We start from the raw sequence: 20,978 nt of genomic DNA on the forward strand, positions 1-20,978 counted from the left end.
TTGCCTCTCTCAAAAAAGGATGGAGGTCTTGTAACTTTGGTGACAACAAGAAAGGTAAAATAATTGGTAAAGGTAGTATAGGTAATGAATCTTCTATTTTAATTGAAAATGTACTTTTGGTTGATGGTTTGAAGCATGATTTACTTAGTATTAGTCAATTGTGTGATAAAGGCTTTAGAGTTGTGTTTGATAAAAAGAATTACATCATTGAAAATGCTAGTGATAGAAAAGTTATATTTGTTGGAAATAGAGATGAAAATGTTTATACTACTGATTTGAATGATTGTCCTATTAATGAAAAATGCTTATCGGCTTTGCATAATGATTCTTGGTTATGGCATAGAAGACTAGGACATACTAGTATGCACTTAATTTCAAATATTTCCAAGAATTCTTTTGGTTAGAGGTCTTCCCAAATTTAAATTTGAAAAAGACAAAGTTTGTGATGCTTGTCAAATGGGTAAGCAAACTAAGTCCTCTTTCAAATCTAAACATGTAATCTCTATAAGTAAACCCTTTCAACTATTACACATGGACTTATTTGGCCCTTTAGAATTGCTAGTTTTGGAAAGAACTATTATGCCTTTGTGATAGTTGATGATTTTTCAAGATTTACTTGGGTTTTGATACTAAAACATAAGGATGATGCTTTGAAAAGCTTTTCTAGTTTTGCAAAAAGAGTTCAAAATGAAAAAGGTTTTTTGATTTCTAAAATTAGGAGTGATCATGGAGGAGAATTTGATAGCAATGCTTTTGAAACTTTTTGTGAAGAAAATGAGTTTTCTCATAATTTCTCCACTCCAAGAACTCCTCAACAAAATGGTGTAGTTGAAAGAAAAATCGTACTTTGCAAGAATTTGCTAGATCAATGTTGCATGAGTATGGTTTACCTACATACTTTTGGGTGGAAGCCATTAACACCGCCTTGTTATGTTTTAAATAGAGTTTTAATTAGACATTCTTTGGATAAAAGTCCTTATGAATTTTGACATAACAAAATTTCGAAAATTGGGTATTTTCAAAGTTTTTGGTTACAAATGTTTTATTTTGAATAACAAAGAAAAACCTAGAGTTCCGCCCCAAGCAGCCAATTCGAAGGGAAAAAATCTGATTGGGGAAAAAACTAAAGCGACCCTATCCATTTTTGGAGTTCACCTTGATATTGACCAACTGCACAAACCATCTGAAGGGAGATGTTCCCAAGGTGTCACGAGGTCGTGCAAGAAGATCTCACGATGCAAACCAATGAAGGAGACCGCAAGACATGTTGACACACATCCTTCATCTACTTACAATAAATACTCTCTCTATCCACCTTGATATTGACTCATGCAAACACCATCTGAAGGGGGATGCTCACAGGGCACCACGAGGCCAAGCATGAATCTCACTGTGTGAACATTCAAGGAGAAACGTGATTGGAATTGACATATCATATATATCTTTTCCTCCCACTGAGTATTTTATAACCTAGGGTTTAGTTTACTTAGAAAAAACACGGCTAATGATTTTAACTAAGTGACTTTTTAGGTTTGTCCAAAAGTAACTCTTACTTTGGAAAGTTGAAAAACTTTTGATCATCATTCATTAAACTCTTTAACGAAGTCTTTGATCAACTGTTGCATGCTTGTAGCAAATCTATCTAATTCACCTTTCAAAGTAGGTTCCTAGGTAGGGGTGTTCCGTTTCCGTTAGCTTAAATATCGTAGTCCAACCAAAACCAGCCTTAGATAAAAAATCTCTTATAGATAGATTAATACACATTTAATCTTGTATGGAAATCAATTTAATCCTATTAAACCGATTTAAAAGATTAAACTTAGGTATATAATCTCATTAGAACCATGAACTTAGGTCTATTTCAATCCAATTTTAAAACCCTTTTAAAACATGAGTTCACCTAAGTTCGCATGCAACTCTTTCTTATTGATTTTAGTTCTAATTTCCATTATAACACTTATAACAGGAAACAACTAAAACCAACCACAATGCAAAGCAACACATACAAGACATTCATAGCTCTTATAAATAAGCCTAAGTGTCATGCTCTATGCATTGTTCATTCATTACTATTGGTATAACACTTATATGACAAAACAATAAACCAAGTGTTGGGGTTTGTGCCCTAAAGTCTTGTGTCCTATAGTTTGTAAACAACTTTGTACGAAACTTGTGATGTATAATATATATGATATTACTTCACCTCTTGACTTTGCACATTTAGATGTTTTTTATTTTACCACAAACCAATAAACTTAATATCCCTGGTTGTCTTTATGTAACTTAAGCATGTATGTAGTGACATATAAGTAGATCATGTCTTAAGTGACAACCAAAATAGTCTGTAGTATATGGATATAGGAGGGAAACCTTATCCTGAAAACATTACGGACGCGGCTCGTTTTGTGGAATTGTTACAAATATTGTGACTTGCCACAGATGGTCTGATCCTGATCATTCATGTAGTGGACATGCGAGCGGGGAAGTCCTATACAAAGAGTTTGTATAAGACCTAACCTCGAAGTATTAATGTCTTGTCATATAACTCCGTTCATGACTGAGATTTCACTTCTTTAGGATGACCATCGATAACATGGCCTCAATCCTGAGTGAGTTGGGAACTCCTGCCATTGAGGGCGGTAATTTGATTTGCATGGGTGCGAGTGGCCAGAACGCCAACTCAAACCTATCATTTTAGGGATTCTTCTGATTTGGGAGCTGGGAACTCAGCTACACAAGATGGAGTTCACTCCTTCCCCAAAGTAGGGGTAAGTAGATAGATTGCTCTCTTAAGGGCTGATCCCGGGGCTTGAACGATGTGGCGCTGCGCACCTTCTCATGGCCCGAGAGGTGTTCACACATAGTAGGACTATGTTGTATTGTTCATTAGAGGGATTTATGGTACTTAAGAAGGAAGATGTAATTACAGGGGCAAAATGCTAAATTGGCCTGCTGTAAATCTGTGAAGGGTCATCGTACTGATGATTGGTTATATCCAATGGACATAAAAATATATCTATGGCAAGAAGAGTTCAACTGTCGGTCTTTAGTGGAATACCTGGCAGTTAATGGATGGTGGATGTCGTGACTAAAGAGTTTAGTCAGCTATTCACGTATTGTTGAAGCTTCGAGCCATAGGTTCATAAGATCCCCTTGGTAGCTTAGATACAAGTTGAGAGTCAGTTTTTGGGTCAGTTTGAAATGTTCAAATTGACAAGAGGGAGTTTGATTATATATGATATAATTGAACGAATTAATTAAATATGATATAATTAACTTTATATATGAGATACATTAATTTGGAGAAAATTGGATATAAATATGATTTATATCTAGTAGAGGAAAATGTTATACTTAATATATGATATTAATTTGTATGTTATGAATATGATGAGATCACATTCATTGGACGATTATAAAGGAAATGGGACGGCGTCTCTTCTGTTCTAATAATGGATGAATGTATTGAAAGATCACTTTGGGATGCATAAATAGTTGACAGCGTGTTAAGCATGAGATGCACGGACATTATGTTAAGGAGAGTGTCATCGCTTAGAAAATTAGTGCCTATACGATAGTGCTTGCACGATCACTTACGTATACGATATTGCTAAGAGATCGCTTACCGATTACACCTTCTCGCGCTATTAACTAAACGATCGTTTACCTTTTCCTAAGCGATTGTTTAGCTCCCGATATTTACTAAATGATCGTATAGACGATCACTTAGTTTTTCCTACACTATCGTTTAGACGATCGCTTACCCTTTCCTACACGATCGTTTAGATGATTGCTTACCTTTTCCTACACAATCGTATACTTCACCTAAATGATAAAGCATCTTGTCTATGCGATAGACGACCTCATCTTCTTCTTCCCTCTACCAAATCCAAACAAAGCCCACACTTTGGATTCTCACTCAAAGAATACTGAGGGCTCTGAGTGGTAGTGTCATCTTCGTTTCCTTCTATTCGAGTGGTGATTGTTCGAGGTAGACGGTTGGGTTTTAGACTTGTTGTGAAGAAGAAATCTTCATCTGATATGATCTTTTGATCTCTTTAGCATTATGAATGCATATTAGTATGTTTGAATGTATATGTGGTAATTCTGTCACAATAAATTGGAAAGATCCATTTCCATTCGTAGGTACTCTTGAATAAGAGTTCCTTCACCAAGCATACATGCTCTCATACACCCTTATACTATAACTCTTATAATATAAAGATGATGCATGAATATGCTCAATGCATGCATAAATATAACTCTTATATTTCATGATGCAAGAGCATGCTTTCTTGTAATTTCATCATGCCATTTACTATATTATAACACTTATATTATATGATGCATGAATAAAATGCATAACCTAAGGTGGATTTTAAATTTATATGTCATACATTATGGCATATAAACAAACATACATCTCATGTACATTAAATAAAAGTTGATGAACCGGGATAATTACCTTAAATTCTTAAGAAACAAAGCTAACTATTACAAAAAGTAATGAGTCCACTGGTTCAAATAGGCGAACTGGGTCTTGAACCGTTCAGACGAAAATCGCATCTCCTTGATCGTGTAACAACTCCTTGTGATAGTCTAGCAACGTTGTGTGAGCATAAATGATCGTTTAGCAACGATAGTGTAACTTTGACTATGTGATGAAGCATGAAGGTCACGCGATCGTGCAGTGCACATCGTGCAACGCATGCCTTAAACGATCAAGTAGACGACAACGATGCGGTGAAGCATAATCGTCTAAATGATCGCTGAGCAAGCGTAAGTTACCGTATACAGGGTGATCGTGTAGTCAGTGACTATGGGATGAAGCATGCTAAGCTACACGATCGTTTAGTGCGCACACCTATTGAACAAAGAGCATCAAATACTCTATATGATCGTTTACCTCAAGCGTCTACGCGATCGAGCAACCAACGCTACACGATAGAGTAAACTCTTTACCTCATCGTTTAGCATTAGCTATACAATCGTTTAGTAAATACTACACGATCGAGTATAACTTTTCTACACGATCGTTTAACCAAATCTGAATGATCGTTTAGCCTGGGCTACACGATGCGACCAACCTTTGGTCTTCTTCCTCGATGAAAATTGCATCTCCATGCTTCGAAACTTCATCACGAATGACTCAAACAACTTTAAACACTTTGAATACAGTCTCGATTTCTTATTAATTATGCCAAAAAACATAGGGGCTCTTACAAATTAACACTTTGTAAACTTAAAGAAAGCTTTAAATAGAGGTAACCATCCCGTAAACATCCATCAACACATCCACAAACACATTTAACGCTTAAATGCATTGTAGAAAACTTAAAACCCACCGCGACTGTAAAAGACGTTCAATACAACAATAGAATTTGGAATATCAGAACAATTTGGCTCTGATACCAATTGAAGGAAATCATAATAGAGATCTCCATGAGCAACGAAAGTGGATCGTTCCAAATTCCATTCAGAATGAACACAACAATCACAATCTAACCGGAAACAAATAGATTATGCATAAACCGAAATTACAGCATGCTATAAAAATACACAAAAGATAGAGTAGCGTACCTTTGAAGAAGTATTCTTCAAGTATCCCTCGATCAGTCTCCAATGTGTCCAAAGCAGCACTTGAATGCAACAAATAGAACACTACCTCCACGAACGGATGAATGCACCTTGAACCCAATCGAGTCCAATTCGATCCAAAAACTGAGTTAGAACACCACCACACGTGTTACCTTGGTATTCTCGATGTGAGAATCTAGAAGTTGTAGGCTCTATATGATCTTGGATTGAGGAAGATAGGAGGTATACGATCGAATAAGTGGGAGATAAGAAGACTGTCTATCGTATAGACTATGTACTCGATCATTTAGATAAAGAAGCCTATCATATAGACTTTTCTACTCGCTCGTGTAGCAATGATCAACGAGTAACTATCGTATAGTCAACTCGTAGCTCGATCGTTTAGCTTTTTAACATTATCGCTTAGTAAAAACTCTTTTTACTTGATAGCTTATTCCGCGAGAATTTTATGAATGAAGCAGCCACTAATTTTTGGAAAACAATTTTTCTTTTATCTCATGGTTACCATAAAACTTCCAATAACCTCCCACTCAAATCGGTTATTAAAGAAAAAGAATTAATTATCGTATAATTAATATATTATAAATAAATATGATAACCAACTAATCATATTAATTTATAACCTATAGTTTTAATATTTAATCATATGAAACATATAAACCATAGTTATTTTTCTAACTTTTGATACTTAATATAAATCATATTTATATTAATTCCTCCAATTAATGTATCTAATACATCATATCAATTATATCACATATAATTGAATTGCCTCTTGTTAATTTGAACACTTCAAACTAACCCAAAATCTGATTCTCAACTTGAACCCATTGAGCTACCAAGGGGACCTCATGGACTTGTAGCTTGAAGCTCCAATGGTATGTGAATAATTGACTAAACTCTTTAGTCACGAGACACCATCCATTAACTGTTGGTCACTCCACTAAAGACTGATAGCTGCACTCTTTGCACTATATATATATATTTTTGTGTCCATATGACCAATCAACAATACGATAACCCTTCACAAATCGCTCGTAAGTACAACTGGGCCAATTTATCGTTATGCCCCTGTAGTTACATCTAACTCCTTAAGTACTACTGATTCCTCTAATGAACAATAAATCATAGTCCTACTATGACTGACCCCTACTTTAGGGAATGATTCATGTGTAGTTGAGTTCCCAGCTCCTTAATTAGATGAATCCCAAAAAGGTAGACTTGGCAATCTGGCCACTCTTATCCATACTAATCAAAGGACTGCTCTCATAGACAGGAGTTTTCAACTCACTCAGGATTAAAGTCATATCACCTATGGTCATTTTAATGAAATGTAAGTCTCAATGATCAACAACGTCATATAAAGAGATTAATCATCTTGTGGTCCGGTCTTATACAAACTCTTTGTATAGGACACCCCCGCTCGCATGTCTCCACATGAATGGTCAGGATCAGACCATTTGCAGCACTTTACAACACTTGTAAATATTTATAAAGCTAGTCGTATCCATAGTGTCACTAGGATAAGGTATCCCTCATTTATCCTTATACTACAGACCGTTTAGCTTATTACTTAAGGCATGATCTAGTTGTATGTCTCAAATACGTGCTTAAGTTACATGAAATAACCACGAATCTTAGTTTATTAGATATGAGTAAATGCAAATAAAATAACACTTATTTTATTAATAACAATATGTACAAAATGTTTACAACTACGAGACCACCGGGAGAAATAGGACACCAATCCCAACATAAGTAACGTAGTCATAATAAATTTAACTATTTAATATATTGTTATATTGATCGATTATTTAATCAATTAAAAATATCTTTAAATTAAACATTATTTAAATTATTTTATTAATTAATAAAAGTAATTAAATAAATATAAATTAATTAGAATGTTAATAATTAATAATAAAATTTTATATTAAAATAGTTAAGATAACATAAAGACAAATTATTTGTATTTAATAATTAATTTAAATTAATAGTAATAATTAATTGATATTGGAAATTAGCCTCTATCTATCAGTATAAAAATCGCATAAGTATGTAGGGGTTTCAAAAAATCCGATAACCCGACCAACCCGGATTACCCAACCCAAACCGTAAGGGTTGGGTTGGGTTTGATTAAAAAAATTTTAAAAATATTAAATTCGGGTCGGGTCTCGGGTTACCCCATTTCAGGGTCAAGTCGACTCGACCCGGCCCGAATATATATAGAGCTCAACAATTGAGTAGCCGAGCTCAATGATCGTGTAGCATTTGGTAAGCGATCGTATAGCATTTGGTAGGTGATCGTATAGCATTGGGTAGGCGATCATATAGCATTTTGTTACTCAGCAATCGTGTAGCATTTGGTAAGCGACCGTGTAGCATTTGGTAAGCTATCGTATAACATTGGGTAAGCAATCGTATAGCATTTTGTTACTCAACGATCGTCTAGTAGAGCTCAGCGATCGTATAGCAAAGCTAAGCGATCGTGTAGCCGAGCTCAGCGATCGTGTAGCATTTGGTAAGCGATCGTATAGCATTTGGTAGGCGATCGTATAACATTGGATAGGCGATCGTATAGCATTTTGTTACTCAGCGATCGTGTAGCATTTGGTAAGCGATCATGTAGCATTTGGTAAGCGGTCGTATAGTATTGGGTAGGCGATCGTATAGCATTTTGTTACTCTGCGATCGTGTAGCAGAGCTAAGCGATCTTGTAACATTTGGTAAGCGATCATATAGCATTTGGTAGGCGATCATATAACATTGGGCAGGCAATCGTATAGCGTTTTTTTACTCAGCGATCATGTAACAGAATCGGTGACCCAACCCGAAAATTTTGGGTTGGTTGGGTTGAGTTAACCTTCCAAAAATGAACTAATAGGGTTCATTATTAGCCAACCCGAATTTTTGGGTTGATCTACAAAATTCTCCCAACCCGGACTATGTACACCCCTATAAGTATGGAGGGTATTGGATAATAATATCTAAATTTAAGAGGTGAAATCAAATAAACATAGATATTAAATGTCTATTTGAAATCTAATGGTAATGTCTGTGAAACAAATATACCCTTAATGACATGAATGTGTTTGAATAAAATTATTTTAGTTTGAGTTATAATAATTAATAGTTGGGTACAGGCTAGACCTCACTCAAAACAAGTTGGTGATGCATATGTCCTCTAAAATATTAAGATGGTTACCAAGATAAAGTTGACATCCTTAATGTTTTATCTGATATTTCTTTCTTAGATTTTTTTTTTTTTCAAATATAAACACGGTAACGTAACCATCATTAGGTGGTCGAATATGATAAAATATAGCAATGTTTTCAAAATTATTTTTTAGAGATTATAAGGGTCAAACATAACTAAAATTATAGATGCAAATTAAATATTCATAATAGTTTCCTCTATCAAAGTAGATTATGTTGTTGTAAGATAGTTTTCAATTTTTTTTTTTAAGGGCACAATTTTATAATATATTTGATAGTCAACTTCTATATCATATTAAGTATTTTTTTCCATTCTTTTATTAGCTAATCAATATGAATTAAAACAAGAAGCCATTAAATATTAATGTGTATACATGTGTGTGAAATAAAATCAATTCCTTGATTAACACGTACTCTCCAATAGACATGAATTCTCTAATATTAAAAGTGGTAGTTCCAATTTTCATACTTAAAACTAAATAATAAAATAGTTTTATGTTTATTATATTAAATTTAGTGACAAACTCGAAAAAATATAATTAATAGGATATCCATTTGTATATCTGGGGTATAATTATTAATTTTTTCTTTAAAGATAAAATATATATTAATTCAGACTTTAATATATTTTTTTAGAGATTTTGTTCATTTATTTGTTAATTTACAATTAGAAAACTAAACCTTAAAATCAGTTCCCTGTAATAGTAGTTAGTCAAAAACTTTTGTGCTATCATCGTGAAAATAATTATCTAAAATTTATTTAATTATCGAGTTGTTAAATGAAAAAAAAGACTTACATTTTCCTTTTTTAGAAAAAGAATAACAAATTATATTTTAATTTTAAAAAAATTACCTGAGATTAATTTTTATAAATGAATTTATATATGAAAATTATACCATATTAAAATTATTGTTGTTATTCTATTGGATAAGATTTTTTTTATTCTTAGTTTGTCATTTGAAATTTGTTTAGATTTCGATTTATAAAGTGGATTGAGGGTTAGGAAAAAAAAAACTAGTTTTATAATTTAAAAATTCCAAAATTAATTTAATAATTTTTATTTTTGAATAATATAAATCTCTTAACATAAAATATTTTTTTGTCCCTATAATATAGGGACAGTTGCAAATATAGACATTAAACCTAAAATATTAATAGATATAACATAATATAAAAAAATTATAAATATGGCCAAATTTAAATAGTTTATCAAATAGACATATCATTGGTAGGAGTCTATCAATGATAGACCATATCACCAGTAGGAGTCTATCAATGCTGATAGACTTGGCTATATTTGTAATTTGTTTAAATAATGTTATACATTTGATTATTATTCTTAAAAATGCTATCAATTGCAATTCCTGATACTATTATATATATAGATAAAAATATTAGGAAATACAATTATTATGTAATATAACCTAATCAAAATTAAAAATTTTATATATCCCTATACTAATATAATATCAAGATCTTCGAAGAAAAAAAAAATTAATACAAGAAATTGTAGGTAGAAAATGAAATAATACAAATAATAAAAGACCACTAAAATTTTTAGGAATTGACCAAAGAACTAAATTAAATAATGTAAAATTAGTTGGCCAAGCCACTCATATTTAAACACATAAACATCCTTAAAATATTTAAAAATAAATTAAGATATATATTACAATTACTTTATTTATTTATTTATGATAAAATCATTATAAACGAAAAAGATAGACTTCACATTTTCAATTATTTTTTAAAAAGATTATTATAAAATATACGGCTGAAAATTGAATTTGAATGCTAAACAAGGGAATAGGAAAGGGAAGAAATAAGAAATTTTAACTGAATAAAGAAACCCAAAACAAATCATAATAAGAATCAGAAAAGCTTACTTCCCGCGGTTAGAATGGTGAGTGTTGCAACCATACGATTCTTTCCATCTTCTTCTTCGCAGGTTTCTCTCCGTTTTTTTTTTCTTTCCTTTTCCTTCTGAATTTTCGATTCCCAATGTTTGATCACATTCTTCATTATCACTAAAAATCAATCTCCGTCTAACTCTTGGAATCGTTATCGAATATAGATTACGATTTTTCTAGTTGTCCACGGAATTTCATCGTAAATGCGATCGCGTTTTGTGGCGAGAAGGTTTAGAGGTTTTGTGCATTGCTGGAATTACAGAGAAGCTACATAAGGATTTTGGCGATTTTCGACTTTTTACGTTAATCGGCGGTATTTACTTGCATTGAGCTACGATTGATTACCGGATTGTTTACCGGATTGTTGTTGATTGAACTCGAGCAATTTGAATAGGTTTAATGGAATCGTCGAACTCCTGCACGTTCGACGTCCAGAAATTCTGGCTCTACCAAACATTTGCGGTATGATTTTTTCTTTTTCCTATGCAAACTAGCGCTCGTTTAATTTGTTTGAAATAGTATTGCTGTGTTGATTTGATGCATACATTGTAATTCATCCTATAGGTTTTGTGTTTCTGTGTTTTCGAATGCTACATTGTATTTTTGAAGCATGAATTGCATCCTATCGAATTTCATTGATTAGAAGATGAATTAGGAAGATGTTTAAAACGTGTTTGCAGGACAATTATTTCTTCCTTAAACCTTAATTTGTTATTGACGTTTTTGAAGAGCGATCAAAATTGTTATTGATCCGAGAATGAGTTTGTCTACTTTTCTGATAATTTTTCCCATCTGTATGCGACTTGAATGAAACAAAGTTTGGCTTCTATTTGATGCTGAAATTGAGCTTTAGGAGTGATAAACTGGAGATTGTAAGGACTTTTTGTGTTTCCTTAGATAGCAACTTGAGTAAGGTAGATGATTGGAAATTATAATGCCAGAATCACAATGATTGGCGGTTTCTTTTATAGACATAGATGTGAGTACAATGTTATCAAATATGTGCAAATTCGTTTGATATTCGGTTTGGTATATTCTTCATTCAATGCTTGAAAGTCCTATAAATATCCCTTCTGTTTCTGTCTTTTCAATTTCTTTAGGCCACATTAAATGTACACAAGTTTTCAAGTTTTCAAGTTTTAGTACTTCTGAGGCGTTGCAGTGCTTTTGGGAAAAATTTATGGTGCTTCTGCTTGCGTTTACTTTTTATGGCTATCGAAATTCTAGCTCATTGAGAAAGATTTTAATATGTTTTTACTGTAACGCTTGGTTTTACTTTCTTCTACTGTTTCTTGCTTATGAAATTCTGTTCCAACATCTTCTGCTTGCTTTTACTCTTCTTATATATTTTATATGTTTCATGTATACGTCCAGAGAATGATTTGGGAGTTTGCAAAGAACACTCAATGAATGTGGAATGCAATGTCTTGTTATTGATGGCCGAAGAGTGTCTGTTTAATTTTGATTTCATCAAATATATGGGCTTATAAATGGTTGAAAATTAAAATCAATAAACTGATTTCACAATATGATTCTAATGATGTGTTACTTCAATTACTACAGCGATATTATGTAGTTGGAAGAGGGAGGAAGAGAACCTTGTGGAAGGTGTTTTCAATTGACAGAATGGAACCTTCCGATCTTAATATTTTTGAAGATCAAACCACTTATACGGCAGAAGAGTGCTCTGATCTTTTGAAAAGAATACATCAGGGGAACAGATCTATGGGTGGTCTTAAATTAATTACCATTGGCTATGGAATAGTTGGTAAGCTTTTATGTCTATGCCTTATAAAGTTTAATTATTGATTATGTATTTTTTTCTATGTTATCAACTCATACTTCTTTTTGTCTCTATCACTTTTGGGTTAATTTAGGATTCATACGGTTTCTAGAACCATATTACATGCTAATAATTACCGAGAGAAAGAAAATAGGCACCATGCTTGGGGCTAAAGTATACGGCGTTTCTAGGAGCATGATGGTTATAATTCCAAATCCTATTGTAAGGACCAAAAAGGCTTATTGCAATACGGAGAAAAGGTAACATTGTAATCTTTTGTAATTTTTTCTTGTTTTTAAACTATTGATTGGTTTAGGTTTGGTTTGAATATAAGTAAGACTTTTGTTTCTTTTTCACAAGTTTCTGCACTATTGTTTTATGATTGACTTTATTAATGTTGTTTTTGTTTCTAAATCAAATTTGAGAAAACGGAGAATATTATTTATAATTGTTCACACCTTATTCAAATTTTACCATTTATTTTTACATTTCCCCATAATTTAATAATATTAATATTATTTTTGTGATTTTTATTTTTTCTTAAACAGATATCAGAAGCTTCTTAATTCGGTGGATCTAACCAAAGATTTCTTTTTCAGCTACTCATATAATGTTATGCGTAGCCTTCAAGATAATTTAAATAAAAATAAAACAGATCAAAATATTTATAAATCAATGTTCGTGTGGAATGAATATTTAACTCGAGGAATTCGAAAGCAGCTCATGAATAATAATTGGACAGTGGCTTTAGTGTACGGCTTTTTTAAACAGGTATGTAAATATATTTTTATTTTTCTTGTTTTGTCAATAAAAATATATGAATTGCCACGATTAATTAAAAAAAATTATCCACAATATATTAATTTTGATTTCATATTTTAATAAATTTTTATTCTTAAACTGTTTTATTTGAATAGAGAAAAATAATAATAATAACCTTTAATACATTTTCCCTAATATCAATATTTTTATTATATAACTTATAAGAAGGTATAATTAGATATATATACATATATAAATTTTGATTTCACCTTTCAAATATTGCAGATTAAACTTTCCGTATCTGGCAGGGACTTTGATTTAACTCTTATAGCTCGACGTTCACGTCATTATGCCGGTACGAGGTAATAACTTTGAAATATTATATTATATAAATTTTATATTACCCACAAATTAAAATATATTGAAATAATATTAAGAAATTATTGATTCTTCTAGATTAAAGAAAATATAGCTTATTGTGTAAAACTTTGTGTTGGATATAAATATAATTTTATTTCTTTTTGTGTTTTGACACTACTAATAGTAATAACTATTAAAGAAAAATAATTGTTTACTATTTTCTTCAGATTTTTAAGACGAGGGGTAAATGATAAAGGCAAAGTTGCAAATGATGTTGAGACAGAACAAGTTGTTAGTGAGATTATGTTTGAAGGACGAACATTGCAAATAAGTTCCGTCGTCCAAAATAGAGGCTCAATTCCAATCTTTTGGTCACAGGAAACTTCTTTATTGAAAATATTCAATCCAGTCGTTATATGTATGCATTTACATTTTATCTTAAGTTTCACTGGTTTATTTCTACATATTATTTTGAATTATTTTTTTAATTTATTTTCTGCTTTCAGTACCGAAGCAAGAAGATTATAAAGCCACAAAACTTCACTTCAAAAATCTTGCTGAGAGATACGGGAACCCAATAATCATCTTAGATTTAACTAAGGTATTTAATAATACATGATGATTGATTTTTTTTTTTGTATGTTTTTGTTAAAACTTTTGATAAGTTATTTCAAAATTATTTGTTCTTCCTTTTTAATAATTAATAGGTTAATAGATTTTAAGTATTTATTTAATTTTATCTATTAATTGTAATTTTCCAACAATAACGATTTACTAATACACAGACGCGAGAAAAGAAGCCTAGAGAAACTCTACTCCATGCCGAGTACGTAAATGCTATAGGATGTATCAACGCAGAACGTTCAGAGGAAAATCGTCTAAAATTTCTTCAATGGGATCTAAAACAACACTCAAGAAGGTTATCTTAATTTTTCTCTTCATTCTCATTATCACATCTTATTTTATTATTTTACTTAAAACTTAAAAGAAAAAACGACAACTTTTTTTCAGTGAAGCTTCAACCGTATTGTCAAATTTAAAAGGATTGACAAAATTAGCATTGGACTTGAATGGAATATTTCATTGTCAAGTGACTCGAAATTCACCATCAGAGGGTTCTGCTCGGCCCTATCTCGAGTAAGTATGATAAAAAAAAATGTATATATATTTTAGTTTATTTGAATCAAAAGAATCACTGATCTGGCTTAGTCATATTTATGATCTCTAAAATATATATTTTTTTTTCTCTCTAAAAGATAATATGAAAACAGAGAACTAAAACTATCAAAATTTCACTCTAATTATTATATATAGAGTTCTTAAAAACAATATAAATATGAGATTTCATATGAAAACATGATTACAAGAAAATTTTAATTTTTCGTAGGAATATTCTAATTTAAACCCTAAAACTTATATATTTTCATTTAGTTATCAATGTTTTGTGAAAATTAAATTAGCTTAATTTTTTTTTTTCATTACCGATATCGTGAATAGGATTCATCTCTTATTTTTCTCAAACAAAAGAAATGAAAAATGAAAAAAATAAAGCATATATGATTTTTGGATAGGCGACAATCTTCTCCTAGTTTTTCTTTTGGTGTTATTTCTTTTATTGTAAATAATTTATTATGTGACCATAAGCATAGTTTAATGGTATAGATATTCCACACACATTTGTTAAAAAAATATTAATATTAATTATTATTTTTCTTCTGTGAACTTTTCATGCAGAGATGTAAATATTAGTGAAAATAATACCAGTGGGAGCGATGATGCAAACGGTAAATGTAATGTCAAAATAAAAAGAGTTCAAAATGGAGTTCTCAGAACCAACTGTTTTGATTGTTTAGATCGAACAAATATTGCTCAGTATGCCTATGGGCTTGCTGCTTTAGGACATCAGCTTCAAACTTTTGGATATTTAGAATCACCGGACATTGATCTAGATGACCCTCTTACAAGACACTTGATGGATATTTATGAGATAATGGGAGACAAGCTTGCTCTCCAATATGGTGGTTCACCTGCCCACAATAAGGTAATAATTCTTTTTAGCTTTTTCAAGTTGAAGATGCATTCTTTTTCTGAGATGAAGTTTCTCGATAGACATACAAAATAAAAAAGAGAGGAAGATAAAATTTCTCGACAAATGTTTAGCTTCAACTATCTTTATTATTGAAGTGAAATTAAACGGTTTAATACCAACTTATGAAGTTGGTCAGCCAAACACACCTTAACTTTCATTTTAACTTTTTGTAGGCAATTAATAAAACAATCTAATATTATGCTCATACTTGAACATGTTCACTTAAAACATGCCCCATTTGATAACTATTTTTTTAAACTAAACTTATAAACACTAATTTTATCACAAGTTTCTATGTTTTGTTACCTTTCTTATGTATAAAAGCAAAACCACGTTTTGAAAACTAAAAAAAGCAGTTTTCAATCGTATAAAAAAAAAATAGTTTCTCTATCAATGGTAGATAATGAAAATTATATTAGAGAAATCGAGAGGAAACATATATAAATTTAAAAAATAAACTACTATGGTTATCAAACGGAGACTATATTTTTAGAGTCGAAGTTCTGAATAGGCATTTTCTTGCAGATATTTTCTGAGAGAAGAGGTCAATGGAAACCAACGATTGAGTATGCAGATATTATTAAATCTGTTCAAAGATTTGTAAACAATGTGTATATGGACGAAGAGAAACAAAATGGCATTGACCTGTGAGTATTTTGGTGGGTTTGTTTGTAATTGCAGAATGCAGTAAAAATTGGTTTTCTAAATAGCAAAAGGAGTTGATGTTTATAGGTGTTCTTGTTTTGGCAGGTTTTTAGGGAACCCTCCTCCTCAGAAGCGCACGTTGCTGCTGGATCCAGACACGCACAATAAATGGAGGTTTTTCTTTAACTTTAATTATAAAAATATTAGGTTTCGTTTTGCTTTCGAAGTCTATTAGTGATAAACCATAATGCTAGTAGAGGCCTATCTTAACAAACCATATCACTCACATAAGTATATAACTGATAGATCCAACCAATGACAAGTTTTGCTATAGTTTTAATTTTTTTTTAAATGTTGTTATACATTTAACTATTATTCTTAAAAAACCTATCTAATGCAATTACCCATATTAAAAATATATATATATTTGAGGGATGACAAAACGGTGTGATCCAAAGTTCTAGGTTACTAAATATCTAATAGGTGTAGGAGCCATGCAAATTTCAAATTCATATCCAACAATTAGGAATGGTAGAGCTTGAGAATGATTGGACTGCAAATAAACGGTTATAATAAAGATGGTGGTAAAATATGACATTATTTGGAATCATTTTTAAAGGAAATAGAGAATCAAAGTTTCTATTCACTTAAATTTCAAAAATCATAAATATTCGTAAATATTATGGATTGCAGGTCTACCATGAAAAGATCACTCTCAGATAGCAATATTTTCTTAGAAAATGAAATTCCTACGACCAAACAAGATAGTGAACTTTTACAACTATTGCACGAAGAATCGCAAAACAAATGTCTCGTCGAGTTAATGCCAGAAATCTCAACCTATTGCAGGTATGCATTTTTCCAAACATCTGTATTTATATTCCCTTATCCATACTTAATTGTTTTATTTCTATTATTTCTAAAGCTTTTATAACACTTTTATTTTTCTGTTTTTTTTTTTAAAAAAATATATTGCTATTTATTGATTTTTCTCTACTTTCATTTTACTAAAAAAACAATTATATTAAAATTTTTAAAAACGAAAGTATCTCTGATATATATATATAGCCTTTTATTATCCATTTTTAAGAATGGTGGACTCTACGTGATGTAGTTTTAAAATAACACATGTTTGTATATGTTAACCATATTTCTTTTCTTTAAAAAAAAACTTTCATATTTTACAGTTGGGAATTTGTGATAACTATTTTTTTTTTTTTTTGTTTTTGAAAAATAAAATTGTTAACTAAAATAACCTTTTTAAAAAACAACTTATAAAAATAAATTATATAAAGCTATGGAATGTGGCTTGAAAAAAATAGTCTTTCAAAACCTACTTTTCTTTTTATTTTTTTTGACGTATGAAGTAAAATAAAATATATAAAAATAATCTCGGAATCTTTTTCATTAATAGCTAATAGGTAGAAAAAATTGGGTAGGTACACAAGTCCAGAATTTCCCGAGGTAGTTTCTGGTTCTGAGTCAGATTCTAATCATGAAGATACAGAAATGAGGTAATTATTCATTGTTTCTATTTGCTTATTATCTCCATGCGATACAAAATTGCATTAAATAACTCATTAAAACGGTATTTTGTTGAGTTCTACAGAGCAACCTCGAGATTTCTTACCGCAGATTGGTATTCTGAATCGATTTATTCCTGTGAAGAAGACCTCTATAACAGGTAAGTCACATATTTTTTTCTTTTCATATTACAAATTCAATTTCTAAACCCATTGGATAACCTTTAATTTTTTTTAATTTTTAAAATTAAGATTATAAATATTATATAGATTTTTTTTGTTTTTTTAATCTACTTTTGGCAAATGTTTTTAAACTAAGTTTTGAGAAGAAAAAAGAAGATAGTTTATGAACTAAGTTTTTGAGATTTGGAATTTAGAATTCGAAATATTTCTAAGAATTTAAATATTTCTTTTAAGGAAAATGAAAACAGTAGTAATAAATTGTGAGAAAATTGAAACAAATTTTAAAAGTCAAATGCATGGTTTTGTTTATATATATTTTTTGGTTTCTAAAAAATGCTTACAAATTCTATTTTCATTCATGGTTTCTTTTGCTTTTCTACTAATTTCTAAAATTTTGTTTTTATTTTTGAAATTTGATTAAATATTCGATTTTTTTTTTGTAAGAAATGTAAAAAATATAGTAAAGATAAGTTTCAAGAACAAAAATTTAACAACAAAATCGTCATCCATTACAACTTAAGCATTTAGGTCTTTGTTTAATAAGTCCAAAAATTTTCAAAAACAATTTATAAGGCTAATTTGATAGCCATTTTTTTTTTCTCTTTTTAAAAATCAAGTCTATTCCTACTCATTTTCTTATCATGATTTGTATCAATCCTGAGTAAAAGAGTTGAGTTATTAGCCAAACTCCAAAAACAATAACAAATTCTTAAAGTAGTCTTTTTTAATTTTCAAAATTTGACTTAGTTTTTTAAAACATGGATAAAAAAGTAGATATCAAAGCAAGAAATTTAGAGGTGAAATGGGTGTTTATAAACTTAATTTTCAAAAATTTAAAATCAAATGATTACCCAATGGAACTTAAGTTTATAAATTTAAATTTTGTATTTAGTTGCTCTCGAAAATAGACTCAAAATTTAAAATTTAAACATCTTCTAGATATCCTTCAGAAAATACATGAAAATTAGATACTATGACACTCTTTTGAAAACTATTTGTTTCTATTTTAATTGTTATTATTTTTCCATAATTTCTTAATCGTGGTTTTAATCTTTTCTATGTACAATCCAAAATAAAAACAAGTTTTTTTAAAAACCATTTTTTAAGTCTTGTTTGGTAGTCGTTTCATTTTTTCTTTTTGGTTTTTGAAAATTAAGTTTATTTTCTTCCAATTTTTTGGAAAGATTTGCATCTTACTTAAGTACAAAGAGTTGTATAAGTTTGACTTAATTTTTAAAAATATTGGTAAAAAAATAAATTAAAAAAGTAAGAAATTTAGAGATGGAATGAGTATTTATGAACTTAATTTTCAAAAAGTAGTTTGGTAATCATCTGATTTTTGGTTTTTTTGTCTTTTAAAATTAAGCATATAGAGTCTCTAAATTTCTTTATTTGTTATCTGCATTTTACCAATGATTTATAAACAAGCCAAATTTTAAAAACTAACAAAAAGTAACTTTTAAAAAACTTATTTTTATTTTTTGAATTTGACTAAGAATTCAACTATTGTACATAAGAAATATGCAAATCATTGTAACAAATAGGAAAAATTGCCTTCATTTTCAAAAACAAAAAACAAAAAACGAGATAATTAATAAATGGATCTTAATTTTCAGTTTTTGAAAATTAAGTCTATGAACATCCATTCTACTATCCACCAATGTTTCAAATATCAACCCAAGTTTTGAAACTAAGAAAACTAGCTTTTAAAAACTTTTTTTATATATAAAATTTAAATAAGAATTTAACTTTATTACTCAAGAAAAATAAAAATCATCGTATTTAATTATGATAAGAAAACAAATGGACTCTTGATTTTCAAATATTTTAGCTTTTAGATTGAAACACTGCTAAAATTTTGATAAGAAAACAAATAAATAGAAGGTTTAATTTTCCAAAAACCAAGTGTAATATCACGTTTAATTTTGAAAAACAATGCTTATGTACAGAATTATGAACTTCTCGGGAGAAAATGGAGAGGATAGTTGCTATCCGATATTTGACTTTGGAAGATGGATTACAAGGGGAGGCACTTTTTACCTTTGAATAAATAACTAACCTCTCTAACATAAAAGTTATCTTTCCCCCAAAGTTGTAATTGTAAAGACCGTTGTAAAGATCCGGGGAAAGTTGCTAAGTTACCAGCTAGGGAGATATTTATCTCGTTGTTTAACATATGTATATTTCCTAACTTTTTTTTTTTTTTTTTAATTGTATTCTAACCATCTTTTCTTTTTAATTGTGTTAATAATTAGTTCATTCAATTTATTTGAAAAGCTTTCGTGGCATCAAATTTTGTAGTTATATATATGTAGTTCATACACTTTTTTTTTCTTTCTTTAGAAAAGAATAACTATTGATTCCTACGGATTGGATCAAAAATAATTCTTGAATGAGGTATTCAACTAAAAAATAAATAAATAAATCCATCACCAAACCGTACTTGCATTTTTCATTGCACACGGCTCTTCCTTCTCCGAGCTTGGATTATGGAATAAGGAATCGAGAATAAAGTATCATCAACAAGTTTTATTACTGAACAACTCATGATGTTCAGTCACGTTTTCATTCATTTGAAATCTGGTCTCTAAATGATTTGTTACATTCATGCAGCAAACTTAACATTTAATTAATTAGGTATCACATTTTAAAAAACTAATTAATAAATTATACTAATATCATTTCTTAGAAAGTTACTATGATTCTAATTTCCTTATATTAAAAATTTTAAATCTTCTAAAATAACCAAAGGAATTTGTAATTATTTTATACCATATCGCCTCTAAAACAATCACATGTAAAATTCAAATACAATTTTTTTAAAATCATTTCATCTAGATTTTTAAATAATAATAAAAATAATTAATAATTCGTTATTATTATAATGAAATTTGTTGTATAAGAATAA

General features: G+C 30.0%; 1 protein-coding gene across 1 annotated transcript; it reads left to right on the top strand.

The window, feature by feature from the left end:
• The first annotated feature begins 11,124 nt into the window (after nt 1–11,124).
• LOC120087051 (phosphoinositide phosphatase SAC2-like) lies at nt 11,125–20,116 on the top strand. The gene is made up of 16 exons (XM_039043895.1): nt 11,125–11,187; nt 12,289–12,493; nt 12,603–12,768; nt 13,057–13,279; nt 13,556–13,632; nt 13,858–14,048; nt 14,137–14,231; nt 14,416–14,549; nt 14,642–14,767; nt 15,365–15,671; nt 16,245–16,366; nt 16,470–16,538; nt 17,058–17,213; nt 17,804–17,878; nt 17,974–18,048; nt 20,020–20,116. The coding sequence occupies exons 1-16, from the start codon at nt 11,125–11,127 to the stop codon at nt 20,114–20,116; spliced, it is 2,181 nt and encodes a 726-aa protein (XP_038899823.1).
• The last annotated feature ends 862 nt before the right edge of the window (nt 20,117–20,978 follow it).

The sequence above is a fragment of the Benincasa hispida genome, chromosome 9, assembly GCF_009727055.1.
Source record: "Benincasa hispida cultivar B227 chromosome 9, ASM972705v1, whole genome shotgun sequence".
Taxonomy (NCBI): Eukaryota; Viridiplantae; Streptophyta; class Magnoliopsida; order Cucurbitales; family Cucurbitaceae; genus Benincasa; species Benincasa hispida.

What these genes read in the sequence shown, in the direction of transcription:
- LOC120087051 (XM_039043895.1), top strand. Translation starts at nt 11,125, where the DNA reads ATGGAATCGTCGAACTCCTGCACGTTCGACGTCCAGAAATTCTGGCTC. An exon ending in GGCTCTACCAAACATTTGCG is followed by an intron (nt 11,188 to 12,288) that starts GTATGATTTTTT and finishes CAATTACTACAG; the next exon opens with CGATATTATGTAGTTGGAAG. An exon ending in CATTGGCTATGGAATAGTTG is followed by an intron (nt 12,494 to 12,602) that starts GTAAGCTTTTAT and finishes GGGTTAATTTAG; the next exon opens with GATTCATACGGTTTCTAGAA.